Source organism: Macrobrachium nipponense, chromosome 43 (assembly GCF_015104395.2).
Source record: "Macrobrachium nipponense isolate FS-2020 chromosome 43, ASM1510439v2, whole genome shotgun sequence".
Taxonomy (NCBI): Eukaryota; Metazoa; Arthropoda; class Malacostraca; order Decapoda; family Palaemonidae; genus Macrobrachium; species Macrobrachium nipponense.
This window is the reverse complement of record NC_061104.1, coordinates 50,792,080-50,814,035: the sequence shown is the minus strand read 5'-3', so window position 1 is coordinate 50,814,035 and position 21,956 is coordinate 50,792,080. Positions and strand designations below refer to the sequence as shown.

The 21,956-nt window shown below is 37.8% G+C and overlaps 2 protein-coding genes across 3 annotated transcripts in view; one reads left to right on the top strand and one right to left on the bottom strand.

The window, feature by feature from the left end:
- The first annotated feature begins 6,625 nt into the window (after positions 1–6,625).
- LOC135213736 (cartilage acidic protein 1-like) lies at positions 6,626–17,855 on the top strand. Of its 2 annotated transcripts, none has more exons than XM_064247850.1 (10): positions 6,626–6,665; positions 11,072–11,151; positions 12,422–12,514; positions 12,727–12,965; positions 13,640–13,739; positions 14,011–14,156; positions 14,686–14,823; positions 14,979–15,127; positions 15,288–15,371; positions 17,694–17,855. In XM_064247850.1, exons 2-10 carry the CDS (start codon positions 11,120–11,122, stop codon positions 17,838–17,840), a joined length of 1,128 nt encoding a protein of 375 aa, XP_064103920.1. In that variant the 5' UTR covers positions 6,626–6,665; positions 11,072–11,119; the 3' UTR covers positions 17,841–17,855. The 2 variants fall into 2 exon arrangements, with proteins under 2 accessions (XP_064103920.1, XP_064103921.1); XM_064247851.1 differs by having other exon boundaries at positions 17,680–17,851.
- An 873-nt stretch (positions 17,856–18,728) lies between these two features.
- The window catches only part of LOC135213920 (cartilage acidic protein 1-like), a 34,588-nt gene continuing 31,360 nt past the window's right edge, over positions 18,729–21,956 (bottom strand). Inside the window, 1 exon segment of the mRNA XM_064248014.1 lies at positions 18,729–18,772. Coding sequence (XP_064104084.1) covers positions 18,729–18,772 — 44 coding nt within the window.

Below are 21,956 nucleotides of genomic sequence, written 5' to 3'. Positions count from 1 at the left end.
CTTTGTATGATATATTTAATAAAGCTATAGGCCTTAAATCCTTGCCCTTGGTTTCCTTTTCTTTCTATCATTTTGTTCTAGATTTCTTCCAAGATTCAGGCTTTTCTTTGATTTCTAGTTCTTTGTTGTAACACCTAACTAGTACTTCTATACATGTTTTGCCTCTTCATTAAAGCTTTGTAAAGCTCTGGTTTGATCCATCTGGGCCTGCAGCTTTTTAGCTTTGAGCTTACTTAGACAAGCTATGACTTTTTCCTTGGTTATCACAGGCTCTTGCATTGGGATTATCTTCCTTTTGCATTCCATCACTAGGTCCATGTGTTTCTCTTAGTACTTCTGGGAATCTATAGTCTCCAATTCTTATGAGTCATCTTCTGCTGCCAATTCATTTTCATATTCCATCCTTTTCTCTTCGTTCAGATTTCCTTTATATTATTTTCGTGTTTGCTGTAAATGGTTCTCCAATAATTCACTAATTCTTCCTTTGTTTCAGCCTCATTTAGCTTGCTTCCCTGTTCATTATATAAGTGTATAGTTTCTTTTTTGGCTTTTTGCTTATTTCTTAACTTACCAATATTTTCCCAGAGCTCTTTGTTTTTGTTTCTTTTTATTTTTCTGTTATTCTTTTCATATATTGTTATCTTTTCTCTTATTAATATCTGCACTTCTTTTTTCTTTTGCATATATTTCTTCTCTAGACTTTCTTTTACGACATTATCTCTCTCATTTCCTTTTCTTCCTATTCAGCTCCTTCCTTTCCTTGATACCTTTTCTTATTTCTTCACTGAACCAGGGTTGCTCTTCTACTTTTCTCCTCTACTAGCAACTTTCTCCTGTATGTTCTCATTAGCTTGTCTTCTGCTACTTCTTTTATTGATAGGTCCATATCTGTGATTCTGTCAATGTCTTTATCTATTAGGATCTCTTCTAATTTTTTTTATAAAGTCATTTAGGTTGTCTTCATCTGTTTTGAAGTATTTTACTTCCCCCATTTACCCTTGTTGAGCTTGTTCTGTCCTTTGAATGTTAAGTGAATGGTAATTAGGTTATGTCTGAGATATCAAATTCCTTTTTTGTCTTCATCAATACCATCTCCTCAAAATTTTTGTATAACTTCTCATTGACTAAAGCAAAATCTATTACGCTTTTCTTCTGCATCTCTCCCATGTGTATACTCCAGTGCATCTGTCTTCTGCGTTAAGTAGTATTAGCCTATGTTCATTCATCCATTCTAATATTATTTCCCCGTTTTCTGTCTGTATTCTGGTGGCCCTAAGAAACCTATATGGCCATTGAAATCTCCTAAAATCAGTAATGATTCTTGGGTCGTTTATGTTTTTTCATTATGTTTTCGCATTCTAGTTTTATTGCTTTTATCTCTAGTTTTTATCCTCCTCTGTATTTCCTACTGATAGGTATAACAATAAAATATGGATTATTTTATTATTGTATATTTTGCATTTAGCATATAGTAGGTCTTTGCTAATAGTCTCCACCTTGTTTAACTCTGTGCTATCACTGTCTCTATATAGCATCATTATTAACCCTCCCCCTTTTTTGTCTTTCATCTCCCTCATATTTTCTATTTTATTTATACCTTTACTTAATGCTAACTTGTCTAGTTTCTGGTGAGTTTCAGTTAAACAAAATATCATATTTTCATTGTCTAAAAAACTTTCTATTTCTACTATCTTTTGTCTAGTTAAACACTGTATATTTATCATATATATTTTGAACTGTATTTTTCAACTTTTTTTGATTTTGGCTCCTTGGTTAATGTATTATTTTCATCTCCGTTTATTACATTTCTCCTATTGCCCCATCCAGCCTCTGAAAATTTTCAGTCTGATTAGTTTACCCTTTTCTGATGTACCATCCCTGTTCCCCCCTTTCTTTCTTGTCTTTTGAGTTCCTGTCTCAATATCTTATCCTGTTCTCTTTCTCTGAAGGTTAGGTCTGCTATGAATATTCTGTTGTATCCTACCTCTTGTTTCCCCTTGAGAATCTTGGCTTTGGGCCCTACCCTTTACTGCCCATTTCTCCCTTTCACTTTTTCATCTTAACTAAATAGGCTATTTGGCCTAGGTTCTCTGTCTCTATCCTGGTTCCCTGTAGTACTATTATTGGGTGCCTGCATCCTATCATTTCTTCCTAATCTACTTACTTCTACTATTTCAATGTCCTTAGCCCTAGTTTCCTCTTTGAACAGCTTGCTACAGGTTTCTGTGTCATTCTAAGCCTAGTTTCATTATTTCCCTCTAAGCATTCCTTGATGTTGTAAATAACAAGATTATTTTTACGTTTTTCTTTCTCCATAATTCCTTCACCTCTTCTCTAATCACTGGGTTAAAATCCTCACTTCTTACTCTCTGTTCAGTGTCTAAGCCTCTTTTCACTTCCTTTAGCTCCTCACTGAGTTTCATTATAACCTCTTCTAGGGCACTCATCTTGAGCACGAAAGTATCCCTCAGTGTCTTCATCTTCCTGTTCTCAGTTTTATATCTTATAAGCTCCATTGCATCTTCCACAAAACCAGTTGAGGCTTTTATTTTTCTGTACTAATTTATATTCTTCCTTACTTACTTTTACGCAGCCGTTGTGAAAAAACAGCTGTCACAATAATCACAAGCGATGCCATACTGATTCTTTGTTCACCTGCTCCAAGACATTTACTATAGGATAAACAATAATAATAGTAGTAGCAAGAGCCTATCATCTCTTTAATGCTCTCCGTCCCTCTTTCTTTTCAATTGTACTTTTGCAGTTTACTACTTGTTGAAATTTCGTTATCCAATAAGTAGCTCTTAGCTATGTTCATTCATTCATTTCCGTTTGCAATTTTAATAGAATTGTACAAGTAATAAGACGGTAAGGTAAAAATATACTTGCGTACGATTATGGTATAAAAAGGGGAACTTAAAAACGGAAATAAAATGTAAATAAAAATACACAAAATTAATAACTACGATATTATAAACTAAACAGAAATTGTTAGATTAGTTTGTAAATTCTTCTTACTTCGTCATCTCGTTTTTGCCTTCCCTTTTGTTTAATATCTCGTACGTGTTTTTACATCGCAAGCTTGTATTACTATGTAGTTTAATGTACTGTCAGTTATAGCTGTTTTAATACTTTTTGATCTGTTCAGTCAGTATATTTTTCTTAGTTTTCAATTTATTCTCTACAAAGCTCACTGACCAGCAAAACATTGTCCATTAACTCGATTTTGACATGGCTGCTGCGTGATGTAAAAGAACATTGTTGAAAAAGGAAGCTTGTGATATATTTTCACAAGCTCCCTTTGTCAACAATGTTCTTTTCTATTCATAAAGGAAAATCTATCATACAGAAGTCAAGCACCAGGCCAGATTGAACCCCCATTTGCTGCCTTGAATACATTTTTTAAATATAATTATGGATAAACATTTGACCATCAAAGTACAGCACAACGAGTTAAGAAAGGGCATTCACGCATTTGAAGAGAATTTTTCATTGCACTACATCTGATACAGTTTTACATGAAATAAATACCCAAGTAATGTTTGTAATATAACTTTTGCATGTAGTACACCAGAAAAATCACCGCATGATGTCATCGGAAAATTTCGTGTGGCAACTTTTTTATTAAGTCAGTTTCTTATTTGTTCTTAAATGTCTCTAAGTCTTCGCATTTTTTTAGTTAAAATAATAAAAATGGACAGTCAGGGTGTGTATTCAAAGGTCCGTTTACCAGTTTTTCTGCTGCATTTTGGCTCCATTATTTGGTGACATACTGTATTTTATTGTTTTTGACAGTATATAATTTATTTCCTTATATTATAATATATATATATATATATATATTATAACGAAGAAAGGAGCTCGAAATAACATTAAAATACTATTTAAAAAATAGAAACAAAAGATACCGAGGTGTAGATTATATTGTAAACTAAATCAGAAATATGAGGAGTCCTGACTTCTGTAAAATATATATATATATATATAATATATATATATATATATATGTATGTATATATATATATATATATATATATATATATATATATATATAGCTGAGTACTTTCGGTCCTATTCGGACCCTTTACTGAGGCAGTAAAGGGTCCGAATAGGACCGAAAGTACTCGGCTATCTCGCTTTTTCATTTTTTTCCTTTGTGGCAAAAAAAAACCTTTACCTTTATACATAGCATCACGTTTTATATACTTCGTGATCAAGTTATTCATATATATATATATATATATATATATATATATATATATATATATATATATATAAAAGAAGTCAGGACTCCTCATATTTTCTGTTTTAGCTTACAATACAATTTACACCTCGGTATGTTTTGTTTCTTTTTTTAAATAGTATTTTAATGTTATTTCGAGCTCTTTATGATTGTCTTCACACTGTTAATGAAATTATTTATCGCAATTGTTTATCTTCCTTGTTCATCCAACACTTGATATTTTTTATTTCCATATTTAGGTTACAATAGCGTTAGAATTATCCATACCAAAGTAAACTACATATCATATGAACCGAAATTACACTTTACTTGTTCATAATCCATGATCATTCGATGGTGTACTGTTTATGCTAAAAAGTGCCAATCATAGGGCAATGCTCTGAGGTACTAATAGCTTAGCAAAAAAGACCTGAAAAGTTCTAATAAGATGCCTAATACTGGGATACATCTTAAACCATTCCAGTGTATCGTCTCCAACACCTATTCTAAGTCTTAATCATTATCACGTATCACTACTCCACTTACGCCTTTGCTATTATCTGTATATTTCAGGAGGTCCTTCATACCAGAGTATAATACAGTTTAAGTGGGATAATTTTTTAAGAGGGTTACTGATTAAGTCAACTAGAAGACACTCCACGGTTCCAGGAATTGGAGCAGTTTATTTGCCTTTCATAAAACATGAAAGTTCATATGTAGGTGTTAGCATTTAAATAATTTTTTTACCCATCTTTCATGTAGCTCCTTAGCCAGATTCTTTTAGCAGAAATTTATCAGTCTAACTATTTGCCATGTATTCGCGTATTTTGGCAGGGCCATTTCTCTCTAATTACTGAATACTCTATAGTCACAATTCAAAATGGGAATTGTGTTTCTGGCGATTAGGTTGCCTTGGCGATATATATTAGGGCTCTGCCTTGTATGATAAGGCGCCCTATGAGGTAATGTTAGACTAGCGATAATCTATACGCTAAGTCGGTTGGTATTGCACTTCCATCTTCAATGGAGTGTCTGGGGTTTTGTAGATCAACTTACGAAGTCGGTATTATCTTTACGACGATTGTCGTTAAACTCATGGTTCGGTGAGGTTCTTGTAGGGAAAAACACTAACTAAGTATGAAAAATAGATATAATTTCTGAAGTTTTACATGATGAAGATCAGGTATGATCGTACAAGTCTTCTATGACGATAGCTTGATCGCTTCTGCCAATGATGATGGCTAATCCTATTCCTCTACATGATAGCTTAGGTAAAGAGGTACAGGTCTTCTAATGACGATAGCTAACACTGTTCTGCCTGTCGGTTACCATCTCTGTTACAAGTTATGAAGGAACAGACAGTAGTTCGAAACATATGAACATACTATCAGATGACATAGTTTCATACGAACACACAATCGAATGAGATCGTACAGATCACGTAGGCCGTTTGATAATAGGTCGGGGTAGTTGTCTCAAGCAGGGAGCTTGGACTAATGTTTATAAACAATTGAATGACTACAGGTGACGGCATGTTATCTTAGCTTACATACTTATTGTATACGTCATCTTTAGCGTCTCTAGTCTGATCACATTCCTGCAAGCAATCTGGTTGACCTCTTTAGTTTTAGACTTATATATATGGACTAACATTCCATATTTTTATTATGTAAACACTACATATATACATTGCTTTTTTGTCCTCCTATGAATTAGTCTTTCAGTTTTTGGTTTCCACACTTTGGGTATATAACATCACCTATATATTTTTCCTACTATCTCAGTAATAGGCTTTACCTTTTATGATTGTATGATACTATCTTCTGAGACATTTGCTATCGTCGCACAATGATGGAAACTAAATAATTCCTATACTTTGGTTTGTAGATCGGTGTCAAAATTAAAGTGAAAATACGAAAATCTGTCTAAAGTATATGAATCCACAGGCAAAATAGATCTTTAAAAATGTAACAACAGAAATCTAAGAAGAGACGGGAAGATTTACAATAGCAAGTCCTCAAACTATGGCTACACTTATTACGGGTCGGGTGCCGTTCCGTTACAAGGCAATACCTGCCAACTGAACTCGCTTGTTGTCCTTTTTGCAATGATGCAGTAGAAGACATATTTCATTTCCTTTTATATTGTGATACATATATAGAGGAACGGGTTAAAGCAATAGGGCTACAACAACCCTATGAAGAGAAGGAAAGTGACGTAGTGGGAAAATTTCTATTTTCAGGTAACAACGAAATAAGAAAAGAAACCATATACTTGATGTGGAAAAAAAAAGAGAGAAAAAAAGGAAAGAGCTAAACAAATAAACAAACAAAACAAAAAATACCCAAGACTAAGAGGCGCCGTTGCAAAGGCATTGCCTCGACCCATAACTACTACTACTACTACTACTCCAATGTAAACAAGGTCTTAAGTAACAAACATGGTAAATATTTAAATTTAAACTGTTAGTTCTAGGTAAGGTGAAATATGGGTTCAATGGTAGTTTTTGACGTGTACTGACTCAGATGTTTGATTAATCCATCATATCCGTCATACCTAGCAACTTTATAGGCTATCCAATGATAGTGGGGAATGGCGTTACCTTATGTAAAAAGGAAGATGGGCTACCGTAGCTACCTAGGTAGTATGGAATACCTACTTTAACTTGCATAACCAATTAGCAATCCTAGCCTTGGATACCGATTCCTACTTGATTTAACCCGGCCCTAAACTTAAGGATGTCAAATTCATCAGTCACTCATCAAAACTTCGAGAAAATGTCGTAGAAAATCATTAAAATTCCCTAAAGTCGTTTCATGACGTCGGATAGGTTAGCCTAGGTACTAGGCCAGTATGTCTTTTTAGCTTTAGGAACGTTGACATAAGAACAGTTTCAAGACTAAATAGTAAAACTAGAGACTACTACCGCGGCCTGGTTTCTGCCAGAAGACGACCATAGGTAGGAATACCTATAGGCTAGGTATTTACGTATACCCTAGGTAGTATTTACCGACTTTTGCTTGTGCCTTTTGTTTGTGCTTAGGATATTTACCATTTTTTATTCAAGTTTTTACATCAACTCGCACGGGCCTGGTACTAAACAAGGTACCCATTTTGCACATAAACTGATAGTAACTGAACCAGAGGGGAGTGGTAGTCGACTTAAGGAGCAGCAATTGCTGACCGTAGCTTTACAATGATTTTAAGACACTAACAAATTCACACCTTTGTAACTGCACATTTCTGAAGATTTCTGCATTATTATAAATTGCCAATTTAAGAATGAAACCCAATTAGTAGGTAGCACTGTTTTAGCTAATACACTAATTATGTGTTTTAAACCAAGTGTAAATACCTTAATCACTAATTTTGAGTTCTTTAACTTACAAAAACCCATGGCATGAAACTCATAGGGTAGCCTAACAGCCTAGTCTGAAACCAAATGTTATTAGTTATGTTGCTGTATGTTATCCTAGGTAGGAACCCAATTAACCTAACCCTTGAACAGCCATCTTTCACATTACTAGTAACTAGATTGTATTGATTATGATATTTATATATCTTGGAAAACACAAGAGTATATCTTTCTATATGTATTTAATATTAAAGTGTTCATTCTAATACTGGCAAAATGTGGTTTATTTTTTGATAGTTTTTTATGTGATTCTGATAAGACAGAAAAGTTTTGTTAACCCACTACAGCCACCCAATATGTAATGATAATTGGAAAACGAAGTGGAAAACTAGGATATTTGGGCGGGTGTATGAACAAAATGCAATGGAAAACAGGCATAGACAAAAACCTGACCTAACATTAGATGCCTGGTCCTAACTGACTGGTGAGGAGGGCTTCATTACCCTTGGACACCCACAAATTGATCTGATCTTCAGGGTATGGTTTTTCACTGGGTTTCATTCTCTTTAATAGATTTAGGATGGTGGCCTTAATTCTATATTTTATTCTATTCTTTATAAAGGAAATGAATATAAAGTTTGTCAGAATCACATATAAAAACTAACAGAAAAAAGCTGATGCAGTCAATTTTGTTAACAAAGCTCCACTTTTATCCTTTGCTTTCTGCTGAGTGCATGTGGTTGCTAAGAAGCTCAGGACTGCTGTTTCTGTTGATTTTCCTAACTTTTTTGGATATTTTTTACTTATCTGTGTGCTTCTTGATGTTTTAGAAAATGTTTGCTTCTGAATCAGTGTATGATATTTTATCTGAGAAATCTGAACATAAGAAAGTACCCTGGGGGTAAGAAATGTTTATATTAGATTCATGTCCATCAAGAAACTGACTTGCATAAATTTGATGTTCTTTCCAGAGGGTAAAAATGTTCTAAGGATTAATCTTGTGCGGAGCGTAAGGTTGGGTGTTAACTTAGTGGCTGAATTCAGCTGTTAACAGAAGATGAGCTAGTGGGTGCCTTCCTTTTTTTTCAAGTGGTAACACTCTGACTCCCAGCACTGAATCTACTTCTCATTGGTGTACCGTAGCTGATATATTGTACCTTCTCCCTTTCTACAATTGAGCTATCAGCCAAATGCATCTTGGGTAGTTCATCTATCTTGGCAGATCAGCTCAGTATTTGGCAAGCCATTGGGACAGTGGTCCTTGCACCTGTACATAGCAGAGAAGCTCTTTGATGTTTTGGGAACCCCCATGTTCAACCTGTTCACAATATGGCTAAACAGGAAGCTCCAATACTCTGTTCTCAAGTGCTAGACCCTTAGGCTGCATTGAAGATGCCTTCCAACACCTTTTGAATGCCATCTATGTGTGTGCTTTTCTGCCAATCTGTCCGATCCAGCAAGTGATCAGCCAAGTGTTAATCACTCTGAGTCTTAAGATGATCCTGGCAGCTCCTTGTTGGCTAAAAGCCTAATGTTATCTTGAACTGCTGGGCTTTCTCACTGAGGTGGTGAGTGAAGTACCATGGTTGTTCGCATTGCTTTAGTGTCTCTTGCAAGAAATGGAGGCTTTTCTCACAATGTTTTGCAGGAGAGTAAAGTGTTGTTATATAGTACAGATCTGCAACACAAGTCTACTAGGCAAAATCAGCCATCTTCTGTAGTTTGTATTGTCAGGGGTATCTGTGTTGGAGCCACTGTTCAACAGATAGCAGCTTCAAGTCTACCACTAATGATGATGAGCTTTGAACAGTATTGCCCACCCCATGAACTCAGGCCCCTGAGATGGTTGTCACTCCCATCTTCTGCAGTCTCACTCAGGCACTGTTTGAGCCTCTGAGGGAGACTACAGACCAAGGTATGTATTACTCTCAAGACTGTTTTTCTGCTATTCTAGTGTCATAAAGAGATTAGGTGAATTGCATGATTTTTCCTATGTAGTGTGGCACTTGAGGAATGAAGATACCTTTTTTTCTTGATTTTTCTTGAGTTTGTTGGAGAAACTGATGGGATATGTGATTCTTTTTTATTTCATCTCCTAAGACTTGCTAGATGATGATTACTATGAGATGGCATTGGGTACAGTATGAGTTTTATGGGACTAAGTGTGCAGGACAACAATTTAGGCCACGCACAAGAAAAAAACGCATCCAGTACACTGCATCATTCTCGCTTTGGAAGGCTATCAAACAGGCATATAAGTTGTCTGGTGAGAGGTTAAAGCTCCATATCCCAAGTGAGCATTTACTAAGCCAGGGGTACAGGTCCCTTTCTAGGATTCAGGAGGAACTTTCTTCATGGTGTCACAGGTACTGAAGGCAGGTGTATGGTAGCACCAACACCCCTTGCTATCTGAGGAACATTGCATATAGGTAAGTCTTTGGACACAGCAACATGTCACCTAAGATTCATGGTTGTGGTGGTGAAAGATCAGATGGAAGGAAAATTACTGGTACTCTTCCCTTAGTCCATCTTATTCCACCCATCAGCCAACAGCTGTATTCTCACTGGTATTGGTCAAGCCAGATGCAGGTTAATTACACAACAGAGCTTTCAATCTTTGGCTTTTGTTGTAATTATATTAGATGTGACTTTCTTCATCACTCTTGTAACAAGAGACAAGGCTGGGTGGTAGAGCAGACTTATCTAGGATTTTTTGCTAACATGGTACCTTCCAAGCTGGTCTTCCCATTCCACAGGAAAACCAAAAGTCGTTAATATTTTCTAAAGTACGATTACATACTTACAAGTCATACTTTGGCACAGGGTCACCATCTTCCACATCCCATATGCCAGGATTTACAGATGGTTCCAGAAGTAATTCTTCCCCTGCTTACATACGTGAATGGACTGCTAACATTTCTGGATGGGAGATCAACATCAGTCAGAATCTAGACAATGCTTCTCCCCAAAGAAGTGAACCTTTGTATAAAAGATCAAACTATGTACCATATATTTATATAGGAACTAATTGGAAATTAAAGATAATATAGATGTATATGCATTTTTTTAAGCAATTTTTGAAATGTCAATATAATTTTTTTTATAAAAAACCCACTTCTAACCAATCCTGCACTTTGCCCTGTTGCTGAAGGAAAAAGTGGACACATTTTGCTGAGTGGTTCCCCTATACCCCCTGACTCCCCTTCACTCATGTGCCACTAGTTAATTACTGTTACCAAGCTTCAATGACTAAGCCTACTTTTACCAATGATATATCCATATAAAAGACTCCAATTTTTAAATCTATATATGCAAATGATCTTAAATTTGCAGTTTTTTGGTGGATGGCAAGGTACACATATGGTTTTATTTCACTAAGCATGATTATTTCTTAATTTAGCTTTCAAAATTCACTTTAATCTTTTCATTCTCTTCAGAACTGAAATATATCAGTTAAAAATTGATTAAAGGATAATAATATTTCTTTTTTTCAGATGCAAAGACAGTAATAAAGAGGAGGTAGTGAAGTGAAAAACTGCAACATGTTCCAAGACATAACACAGGAAGTGTTCAGGTATAGAGATGTTGATGATTACCAGTACATATGTAATATTTGATTACCAATACATATGTCAGTTTTAGAAACTAATCAAATAAATTTGTTTTAAAAATGATAAACCTTATCTTTTACATGAGTAATCGTAGCACAAGTTGGTTCAGTTGTTCAAGTTCATTAGCATGGTAGTTTCCATGAAAGGCAGAGGGGCGAGTTGGGGAACTATACCTTAGTTGTAGGTAAAGGCAGGTTGGTGAGTTCAGGTTGGTGAGTTAGGAAATTACTAAGTCATTCACTTTTTTGCATATCCTCTCTCATTTTCTTCAACTGCCTTTGAGATGACACATCTCTGATACTGCTGCTTTGTGGTTTTGGAACTTGATCTCTGGCCGTTGAATCCTTCTCCATTATGCTGTGCTTCTCCAAAATATCAGAAAGAATCTTTATTTCCAATGGCCTCAGACCATCCTTGTTCCTTGGAACTGGCTTGGGATTGCCAAGGGCATGTGTATGACCATCCAGTCATGTTTTTTCCTACCCTGTCACTCATGACCAGTTGCCCTTACTCAGCACCATTCTGGTTCTACCAGACTGACTATTGGTCAACGGAGTCTCAAGGGTTCATTTAATCTTTTGCCTGAACACACCACTGAATCTGGAAAATCTGGTTTTGCCATAGATTTCACTGGGAAGACGATGGCGTTCATCATGCTCAATAAATGCCAACATTTTATGTATGCAGTTGTTTACCCTTATTCTTAGGCTCAGGGTATATGACTCCATGGTCAACCAAGCAATCAGATACACCTTTTCCATCTGCTTGGTGAAGGGACATTCTCACCTACTGCTGTCGCTGTGAGATTTTTGGGTCCTATTCTTTCAAACTACAACTTATCCTATTTACACCCTTATATTGTTAGGTCTATTGTAATCATTCATGTAAAGCTATTTATACTGCATATAGGCATACACGACTGCCCGAACTAAGTATTGTGGAAAGTAGATAAACTGAATATTGTTCAAATTGGACAGAAGTGTGTAGCTGGCTATCAGTTGGTCTCTGCAGGTATATGCTGTAATACTTTATCATGGAAATTAAGATTAGCCAAAGCAAAGCACTAAAATTAAAGTTTTACTTTTTCTAAAGCTTTTTGATAAAATATATTAGTACTTTCATAAATTTAATGTCACCAGTTTAAGAGAGAGAGAGAGAGAGAGAGAGAGAGAGAGAGAACTAATATTTATTGCAAAACCTTACACAGTCATCTAATTGGCTTCTCTTGCACAGGACAAGCCCACAGAGCAATCCCAGACAATTGAACTACGGTGTTGCTGTTACAGATGTGGATAATGATGGTGAACTTGAGATTATTGTTGCAGGGTTAGTATGTGGATAAAAAGCCCTTGGTCTTGATAAATAGTTTTCTTGTGAAGGAAGTCATATTGCATACACTAGTCGTAAAATGCATGTTAATTTTATTTAGAAGACCTCTGTGATCTGAGTATACATGAAAAACTGACTACAAACTTCCAGTTTTTGTATAATTTTGTTCATGAGTCTTCTGAAGTATGAGATTCTTTTTACTATTTTAGGTATGATGGTCCTAATTTGGTATTGAAATATAATAAAGAAGAGGGTCAGCTAATGAACATAGCTATTGATGACCCAAGGTCACCGTTTTATGCCTTACGAGATGATAAAGGGCATGCCATTGGAGTATGCGCTTGTGATGTAGATGGAGATGGCAGGGAAGAAATATACTTCTTAAATACCAATGATGCCTATTCTGGGCTGGCAACCTACTCAGATAAACTGTTTAAATTTAGGAATGGTATGTACATGAGAAACTGCTTCCAGCAGAAACATTTTTGCTATATGTTGGTTTTTTGGCTATGAATACAGCAGTTAGGGGAAGAAAATCATTACTTTCTTAAAGTTAAGCCATCAGAATGATTTCTGCAAAAATCTTCATGAGGTTGTACTGATTTTTTTTTTTCTTGTATACTTATGCCCATAATCCACCATCAGTTGCTTTAATAGTGGTTTACAGCTATCCTTTTTGATGAAACATTTCATATGATGTATACTCAATGTGTATCCAAATTGAACTACAGTGCTCATATCTATTTCAAAATTCCTAGTGTCTTTTTAGTATTTTATCTTGTGAAGGGGAATATTTTCCCAGTTGGAGTCTTACAAAAATATGCAAATTGGTTTATGCTTGAAAAATGTCCCCAAAAGGAAAAGTGAGACTTGCTAACCATTTCAGGATTTTATACAAGAAAAGAAAGACCCTGCTAAGACCTATCAATTTAAGTTTGGGGTAATTTGTGTATCGGTTCTAAAATGGCTAGGAAGTCTCCTCTCTCCTTTTGTTGCCCAATTTTCCTCTTGACGTAAAATATTATACTATATATAAATTAATGGATTGGTTTAGGAAAATTTGTTTAATAAAATAAATTTTCAAGGGTTAGAAGTGAATTTGATCCTAAACATCTCTGACAGGTCGGTATGTGGATATTTTATCAGATGAAGTAAATGAAAATATTGCAAGCTTTTTTGCTGGACGATCAGTTGCTTGTGTCGATCGTAATGGAACAGGGAGGTAAGTAGCATACAGTTGTACTGTGATATTAAATCCAGGGGAAAGATATGAAGAAATATTTCCAACTGGGTTCCTGTGGGCACCAGGAGTGTTGGAAGACCCAGACCTATGACTTTGTATACGTAGTTTATAAGGTGTTTGTTAATCTTGATATAACTGGTTAATTACTAAGAAACAACTGTTTATAAAGCAGAATATATTATTATGAATAAAAGAGTAATTTATGTAAGTCATGTAAACTATACCACTTCACTATTTCTATTCTTGCAAGATATGCCATTTATCTGGCAAATTATGCAAATGGTCGAATTGGAGCTCACTCGCTTATTGAAATGGACGAAAGTCGCAGCAACGTATCCAAGGGAATGCTGGCTCTAAAAAATGTTGCAGGAGAAGCAGGTGTTGAAAAACTGACAGGTACAGTATTTATGGGGAAATACAAATCATTCATTATTAATGGTTTGCAGTGTAGCAGGAATGGATATTTCTTCGATTACTTGACTTTGTAAAATCCCTGAAAGAGCTACAGAATGTACTGTAATGCATTCAATTTACATATATGTGACCTATGGAAACCTTTGTAATACATATATTGGATTTCTGCTAATTACTGAAACTGGACACCACATTGAAACACACCGACAAGTATTACAAAATAAGCTTTACTACAAGACTACCAAATTTTTTACTTCAAAGAAAAAAAGGAATGGTATTCTATATTCACAAGTATTTCACATAAAATTAATAAACTTCCTAGGGTAAATCAGTAATAGTATAAACATTTAGTTCAAAGTTTTTAAATTTATCATTAACAAGTAAAAGTTATGTAAAATATTGATGGGATGTGAATGTACTGTACTCATCAAGCTGTCCCTTAGATTTCACCATATACAAGTTATTACAAAATGTGGAAAAATTTTCATAATGTAAAACCTTCTGTCCACAGGTGGCCGGGGAGTAACAGTAGGACCAATACTAAGCAAGGATGGACGAAGTGATATATTTTGTGATAATGAACATGGCCCCAACTTTCTATTTAAGAATAATGGCAATGGAAAATACACAGATGTGGCAGCTCAGTGCGGTAAGTTGGAATTAAAAAAATTGAACAAATTAATGTTATGGTTATGTGCTACTAATGTTAGACAGTTATTGTATTTTTGTAAAAATTAATTCTTAAACCTTATTTTCAGTACAATTATTGATTGCATACTAAACATTGGTATATTCCTTACTCAGGAGTTTCTGATGCATACCAGCATGGGAGAGGTGTGATGCTTACTGATTTTGATGGTGATGGGAAATTAGATATTGTGTATGGCAACTGGAATGGACCCCATAGAATATTCCTACAGACAGATGATGATGAAGGGCAGCCAAGATTTAGAGTAAGTCTATTTTACATATACGTATTTATATAAGTATTGTGAAAATGCATACGTTAGATGTACAGTATATTACGAGTTTCTCTAATAGCTTGAGAATGCCATATATAGTATATTCTTCCATGTTCACAGTTTATACCAATATTTTTGCTATTCATTACAGAACATTGCAACAGACGAATTTGCTGAGGCTTCCCCTATAAGAACTGTCATAGCTGCCGACTTCAATAACGATGGTAATCTCGAGGTCTGTATCTTTCTGGGGGTTTCCATTTTTCAAATTTTTCATTTAAGTATACTATTCCTATAGTTGGTTTAAAGTAACTGAAATATTACACGTGACAAGCATTGTATGATAGAGAAGCACACTATACCTTAGATGGAAAATTAAGTGAAATAAGAATAGTACAGTACTGCAGTAATATTAAGCAGGTAGATTTGCATTCATTCAAGTGATGGATATGAGCAAAAGAATATGCAATTGATGAAAAAAGAAGATCTAATTAAAGATTCCTTCTTGTTAATTATATCTGGGACTTAGCCAGACAAGGTTTGTCAATTGATGTTCAGTGAATTTGTAGTTAGGGTTGGACAGAGCCCTACCAGCACAAATAAAATACTAGTGTATCAGGAGGAACTTGAAAGTATTTCTGCTGGTTATGTCTTAGTATTTTTAAACAACAGTATTTTGTTATTTATGTTTCATTGTTAAATATTTGAGGAGCTGTCTATCATGAGGAAATGTTTCAATTTTTTTCTACTGTGGTCTGAATATTGCTCTCTACTTTGGCCTTCAGTATCAGCTTGCTTCTGAAATTGTTGGATAAAATCTTGAGCTCTGTCAAATTTCTCATTGAAGTATCTTTGTATCAATCTTTAGCACTTATAGAATTGCTTTATTTAACGTGCTGTTTAAAATTGTAATTCTGATCATCCTATGCATTCACTCTCCAAGGCTATATGATCCATAACTATTTACAAGCTGTAGTTAATTCCGGGTCTTCTTTTTGTTTTTACTGCTTTTATATGTTATTTCTTTTATACAGTACAGTGTATTCTTTATTTCTTTGTTTATTTTTCTGTACTGGGATGTTGTCCCTAGTGGAGCCCTTAGGCTTGCAGTATTCTTTTGCAACCAGTATTGCAGCTTGCCAGTCATATTATAGTGATAACCTTAACATTCACAAGCTGACATTCATGGTCTTTTAATGTCCAAAGATACTGCATTCTTTTGCCTTACAATCAGTTGATAAGTATGTAATAGTAGGAAACATGAGCCACCTGGAGCCTAAAACACGATTGTCTAACTTCTTAATTATTCTTATCTCATCATTTCATTATTATTAACCTCAACTTCTTTTCTAGTCTTTTAAATTCTTGTTGGTTTTTGCCTTCTGAAAAGCCAGCATTGCATTTAGCAACTGCTTATTTCAAGTAATTATACCTTTAATCAGATCCTCGTTGGACAAGTGGTTTTCGCGCCCGCCTACCAATCCAGTGGTCCAAAAGTCCAATTCTCGGCTCTGCCAATGTGGAATCAGAGGAATAATTTATTTCTGGTTATAGAAATTCATTTCTCGATATAACATGTTTTGGATCCCACTATAAACTGTAGGTCCCGTTGCTAGGTAGCCAATTGGTTCCTAGCCACATAAAAATATCTAATCCTTTGGGGAAGCCCTAGGAGAGCTGTTAATCAGCTCAGTGGTCTAGTAAAACTAAGATATATTTAATTTATACCTTTAGTTTTCTGATCACTGCACTTTTATTAGCTGTTAGCAACTGTCCAGCCACCTGATATATGGCCTTATGGTCTCATATCCAAACTACACAAAAAAGTAGGGCAATTAATTGATTGGTAACTGAGGTTCTACAGTTTGTGCATTTGCCATACTACTTTTAATCTTCTGCATTAGACAGAGTACAGTGTTGGAAAACAATTGGAGACCACTAATGTGGGCATAGATGATTGAAGGGTTTGTATATAAACTAAGTTGGTCAACCTAAAGTTCAGTTCTTAATTTTTTGAGGTTAAGGTCTTCCTTGCAATTTTGAGCAATTTTTGAAGGTTTGTTGGAAAATTAAGCCAGTTTTAATTTGTTTTTGCTATGACTGATTTTCATGTGTTACATGTTTACTGTAACTCGGTTGATGTGTAGCATTTTCTACCAAACACAATTGACTGTAGATTAATTATTGTCTATCAACTAAAATAACATTTGAAGTCAAATATTTCACAGGTCTATAACTTCTTGTCTCAAGAGGCAGGCTTATATTTTCATGTATGTTTAGGTTCTACTTTTTCAATACATTTTTGTCCCTTGGGCATGGGATAGATCTGGGTAGTTTAAAATAAAAGGTTGACTATAGTTGGGATTTTGGGGATGAATAAAATTTTCTTCAGATGCTAAGAGATGATATGCTTGTGATTAGCATTGGTAAAGTAAATTTGGGATTAATTGCTTGAGTTGAAATTTACACTTAGTTCCACCAGAGCCAGAAAAGAATTGACTTAAAATATTGTTAACAGAACAACTTTTTGCTTTTGCTAGCAGCAATTTTCTTTCAGATTTTACTCAACAATATAGCCTATCGTGGTCCTGCTCCAAACAGACTATTTCAGGTGGTTCATGGTATAAATGGACAAGACCCAACTATAAATGAAATTCACATAGGTGATGCCTTAGAACCATATGGCCGAGGGACAGGTATGTAATAATTTCTAAGCAAGATTAGACTTGTGAGTTGATTACAGTTGGGGTGTTAAGAACTCCGCTACTGATATGTACTGTTAAGTGTCTTATATGTAAGGGGTTCATATACTACAACTGCTGTGTAGTAAATTTTAACTGTTCTGAATAGTTGTACTATAGCCGATCCAGGTAGTAATGATTTGCTTTTATGAGGTAATAAAATAGGGAACTGCAAAGCTTTAGCCCAGAAACTGAAGCCCTTGGTTAATACAATACCAGCAATAATCAACAGAGGAGTAATTATAAGAATGTTGCCCAGGATTCTTTCTGGTCATTAGACCTTGATTACAGCAACAGTCTTAAATAAAAGAATGAAGTACAGTTATTAAAAGAAAGTAGAATTTTTAAGATTTGTGGAAGGTATCAGTTGGGAAAAAAGAATACTCCAAAAAAAGATAAAATACATTTTCAAGTGAGGCAGGCTAAACAGAAGTTTTGGATTGTGAAAAAAGGTTGATGATCTCTGACAAAATGAGTGAAGACTCAGAAAGGGTAAAAAAAAAAAGACATTGAAAAACACCCTTGGGAGGTAGTTCTTAATGCTCAATCTATGAAACATATTTTACTTATTTTCACTTATATAAACACTGATGGCATCTAAGAAACCCAAAGTATGGAATTCCAATCATGGATTTTAAAACTGTTCAAGACTGGCAGATTAGAAAGAGAGAGAGAGAGAGAGAGAGAGAGAGAGAGAGAGAGAGAGAGAGAGAGAGAGAGAGAGAGAGAGAGGAGAGAGAGAGAGAGGAAGTGTATTGCTAAATGTTATGGAATACTTGAAACCAGTAAAATGTAGATTAGAGATAGAACATAATGCTGGGATTTATATTAAAAATACTTGACGAGAGGCCCTACACAAGGGACTTCAACTGCTCATCAAACCTGAAAACAAGAACTGCAGATGCAGAATATAGATTTTACCAGCAAGAAATATGCACTAAAAGGGTTGAAAACTGAAGGGGAAATAAAACCTAAGTTTTAGTATTCTCCCAGGAGTAATGGAGAAAAATTAGGAGAAAGCAAACTTAGTATGATACACTATGTGTAATATACTAATTTGCAATAGAAAAATCATGTTGTTCCGACACGGCATACAAACCTTCGGTCCTTTTACAATAGGAAGGTACTAGCGGCAGCTGGATAGGTCGTAAGCTTTCGAACAAGGGGTTCGGTAGTTAACTGCTTGTCCGACAGGCGCGCGCGACTGGGAGGTAAACAAACCACTTTTGCTTTCGGCCTGCTGGCGTGTAGACGTGTATCATCGCTCTCTGCCCGCTTCATCGTCGTTGCTTTCGCATGGTTGTGTTTTTCTTTTTCTATTTATCTAGTGAAACTGAATTGTAAGTACAATCATTTCATATTTATTTCCATTGAAATCAATTGTGAATTAAGGATCTTGGTTTCTCCCACGCCTCGCCCTCCGATTACCCGAGTGCCGGGTCTGAAGGGCGTAAGTTGCGGGAATTCATTTCCCAGAAATGATCCTGTTATTGTGTATGCTCGGTGCCCGAGGGCGGGGAGAGCTAGCTCCGAGCTTAGATTTTTGGTTGAATGTGTAGATGAAAATTGTAAGTAAGTGCCCTTTTCATTTATATTTTTTTTTTTTTGACCTGTATGCTCGTTGCCGACGGAATGCGCTCGGCACGAAAAAACCTTTATTCTGTATGGAAGGGGAATCGCAAGTACAGTATTCTTTTCATTTTCATATATTTATTTGATTGTAGCAATACTCATTTTGGATCACCCTGTTTCCCGCGCTTACCCGGAAATTTGATCTTTTCCCCTTTTTATTTGAATGAAGTGAAATCGCAAGTGCAGTTTTCTTTTTCATTTTCATATTTTATTGAGATTGCATTATTTACTTGGATCAATGTTTCCGCTATTTCCCGGGAATTGATCCTTCCCCTTTTTATTTTGTATGAAGTGAAATCGCAAGCGCAGTATTCTTTTTCATTTTCCATATATATTTTTGATTGCATCAATTCATTATGGATCAAGGTTTCCGTTCATAATCGGGAATGGATCCTCCAATTTTACCCTTGCGCTCGGTACCGAGGGCGCAAATGCGCTCGATCCGAGCCCTTATTCATTGTGAAGTGAATCGTAATGCAAGATTCTTTTTCATTTTATTCCTTTTATTATTGATTGCATCAATATTTATTTGGTTCAAGTTCCGCTCAGTCAGGGAACTGATCCTTATGCCCTTGCATTCGGCCGAGGGCACGATTGCTCTCGGGCTCTTTATTATTATTGTTCGGGTACATGGGTGCTGTGCGGGGGTGGTGGGGGGGGGAACGAGAACCCCCCCCCCCCCCCCCACCCCCCCCCCCCCCCCCCCCCGCTCAGCCTCCCACAGATGGCCCTTCCCCTTCGGGGGGGGGGGGGGTGGGGGGGGGGGGGGGGGGGGAGGAGGAGGAGGAGAGGAGGAGGAGGGAGGAGGAGGAGGAGGAGGAGGTGGAGGTTATCTGCGTTCTTCTCCTCGCCCGATCCGTCGAGCGCGGGGGGAGGGCGCTCGGTGCCCGATGTACATTGTATTCGGGGTCTTCCGCTCGTTCGGTGTGGGGCTCACCCCCCCGCGCGAGGGGGACTTCCCCCCCACTAATCACTACTACTGTTATTTTTCCGCAGGTGCTACTGCCACGAGGGTGGACCTTGGTGAGGTATGGGCGTCCTTCCATTTGCAGAGGGCGTGCTAGTGTCCAGGGGGCTGTGGTTCTATGTCTGGGCCTACTGCGGTCACACCCATGGAGTGGTGACCACGCTCCAGGTGATGACGTCCCTCCTCACCTGGTGTACTCGCCTCACGTGGTAACAGTCTTGCCTACAGCCGCTGTGAAGTGCCGTTCGCCGTACCGAGAGGGGGGCGTGCCGCCGCCGCGCTGCCGCGACCACACTTCCGCTGCCCTAGAGCTCGCCCCTGGACCTGCCGCCGGTACCAGGATTTTTGCTGGCTGCTGCTCCACTTCCTGTGTTTCCGGTAACTGCCTGCCGTTCCTGCCGATTCTGGGCTGACTGTCTATGCAGTTGCTGCGCCCTGCTGTTGCTGCGCTGGCTGTCCCTGCCGCGGCTGCGCTGGCTGTCCCCTACCGATGCTGTGCTGGCTGTGCCTGCTGTTCCTGAGATGCCCATACCTACTGACGTCGTCCCTGTTCGTGGTGGGTACTACCCAGACTTTGGTCTGTCTGTACAGGTGCGTCCAGGGCCCTGTGGCTTCGGCTACAGCAGCCCCGGCTCCGCCCTGGATAGCATCTTACGTCTGTCCTGAGGAAGCTGACGAAGAAGAGGAGGAAGGTGTCGTCGTCGTCGTCTTCATCTTCTTCATCGTCGTCGGCTGCCGCTCTTCCCCTTCGACTTCTAAGGCTTCACAGCCGAGGAAGAAGAAGGTTGCCTTCTCCCTCCTAAGAAGTCTCCCTCGGGAGCTTCTCGGGTACCAGTCTCACCTCGGTGGGACGGGAGGGTTCCTTCCGATGGTCCTCCTGCTCCTTGGGAGCGGGGCCCGTCTCTTCGTTCCGCAAGGAAGAAGACTACGGGGACCAGAGGGGTACCGGCTAACACCGGTACTTCCTCGCCTGGTGTCAGTGGTTTCGCCACTGCATCAGGGTGTCCGTCTCGGCCTCTCGTTCGCGGGAGGTACCGAGTGTACGGTCGCCTACCAGCACCGTGCAGCCAGGAACCTAGACCTCTGAGCCCGCTCAGCGTCAGGTTCACGGCACGGAGCGGAAGACTGTGACAGCCGCTCACGCGACTCTCCACCAGACCAGCTCTCGCTCTCGCGGGCGACCAGCTGGCTACCCGGGGACGTGACGGTCCACGACCGACCACGGGCTGAGGCTGGGAAGAGGTTCCCCCGTTCGCCGGTGCCAGCCACGGCTGGAACCCAGCGCGCGACGTGCCGTGAGGACAAGCACCGGTCTCACTGTGACAGTGGAGCCTGCAGGTCGCCTGACCGTCGCTCTCACAGAGAGCGTCGGATACGGCAACCAGCACCAGCTCTTCTGACACTCGAGATCGGGGCCGCTGTGCTCAGTCCAGCCGTTCTCCACAGCGAGACGGTTCGACAGGCCTGCAGCTCGATCGCC

Excerpts from the sequence above, each read along its gene's own strand:
- LOC135213736 (XM_064247850.1), top strand. The coding sequence starts at position 11,120 with ATGTTCCAAGACATAACACAGGAAGTGTTCAG. Across the intron at positions 11,152-12,421 it reads ATAACACAGGAAGTGTTCAG|GACAAGCCCACAGAGCAATC; the intron begins GTATAGAGATGT and ends TCTCTTGCACAG. Across the intron at positions 12,515-12,726 it reads CTTGAGATTATTGTTGCAGG|GTATGATGGTCCTAATTTGG; the intron begins GTTAGTATGTGG and ends TTACTATTTTAG.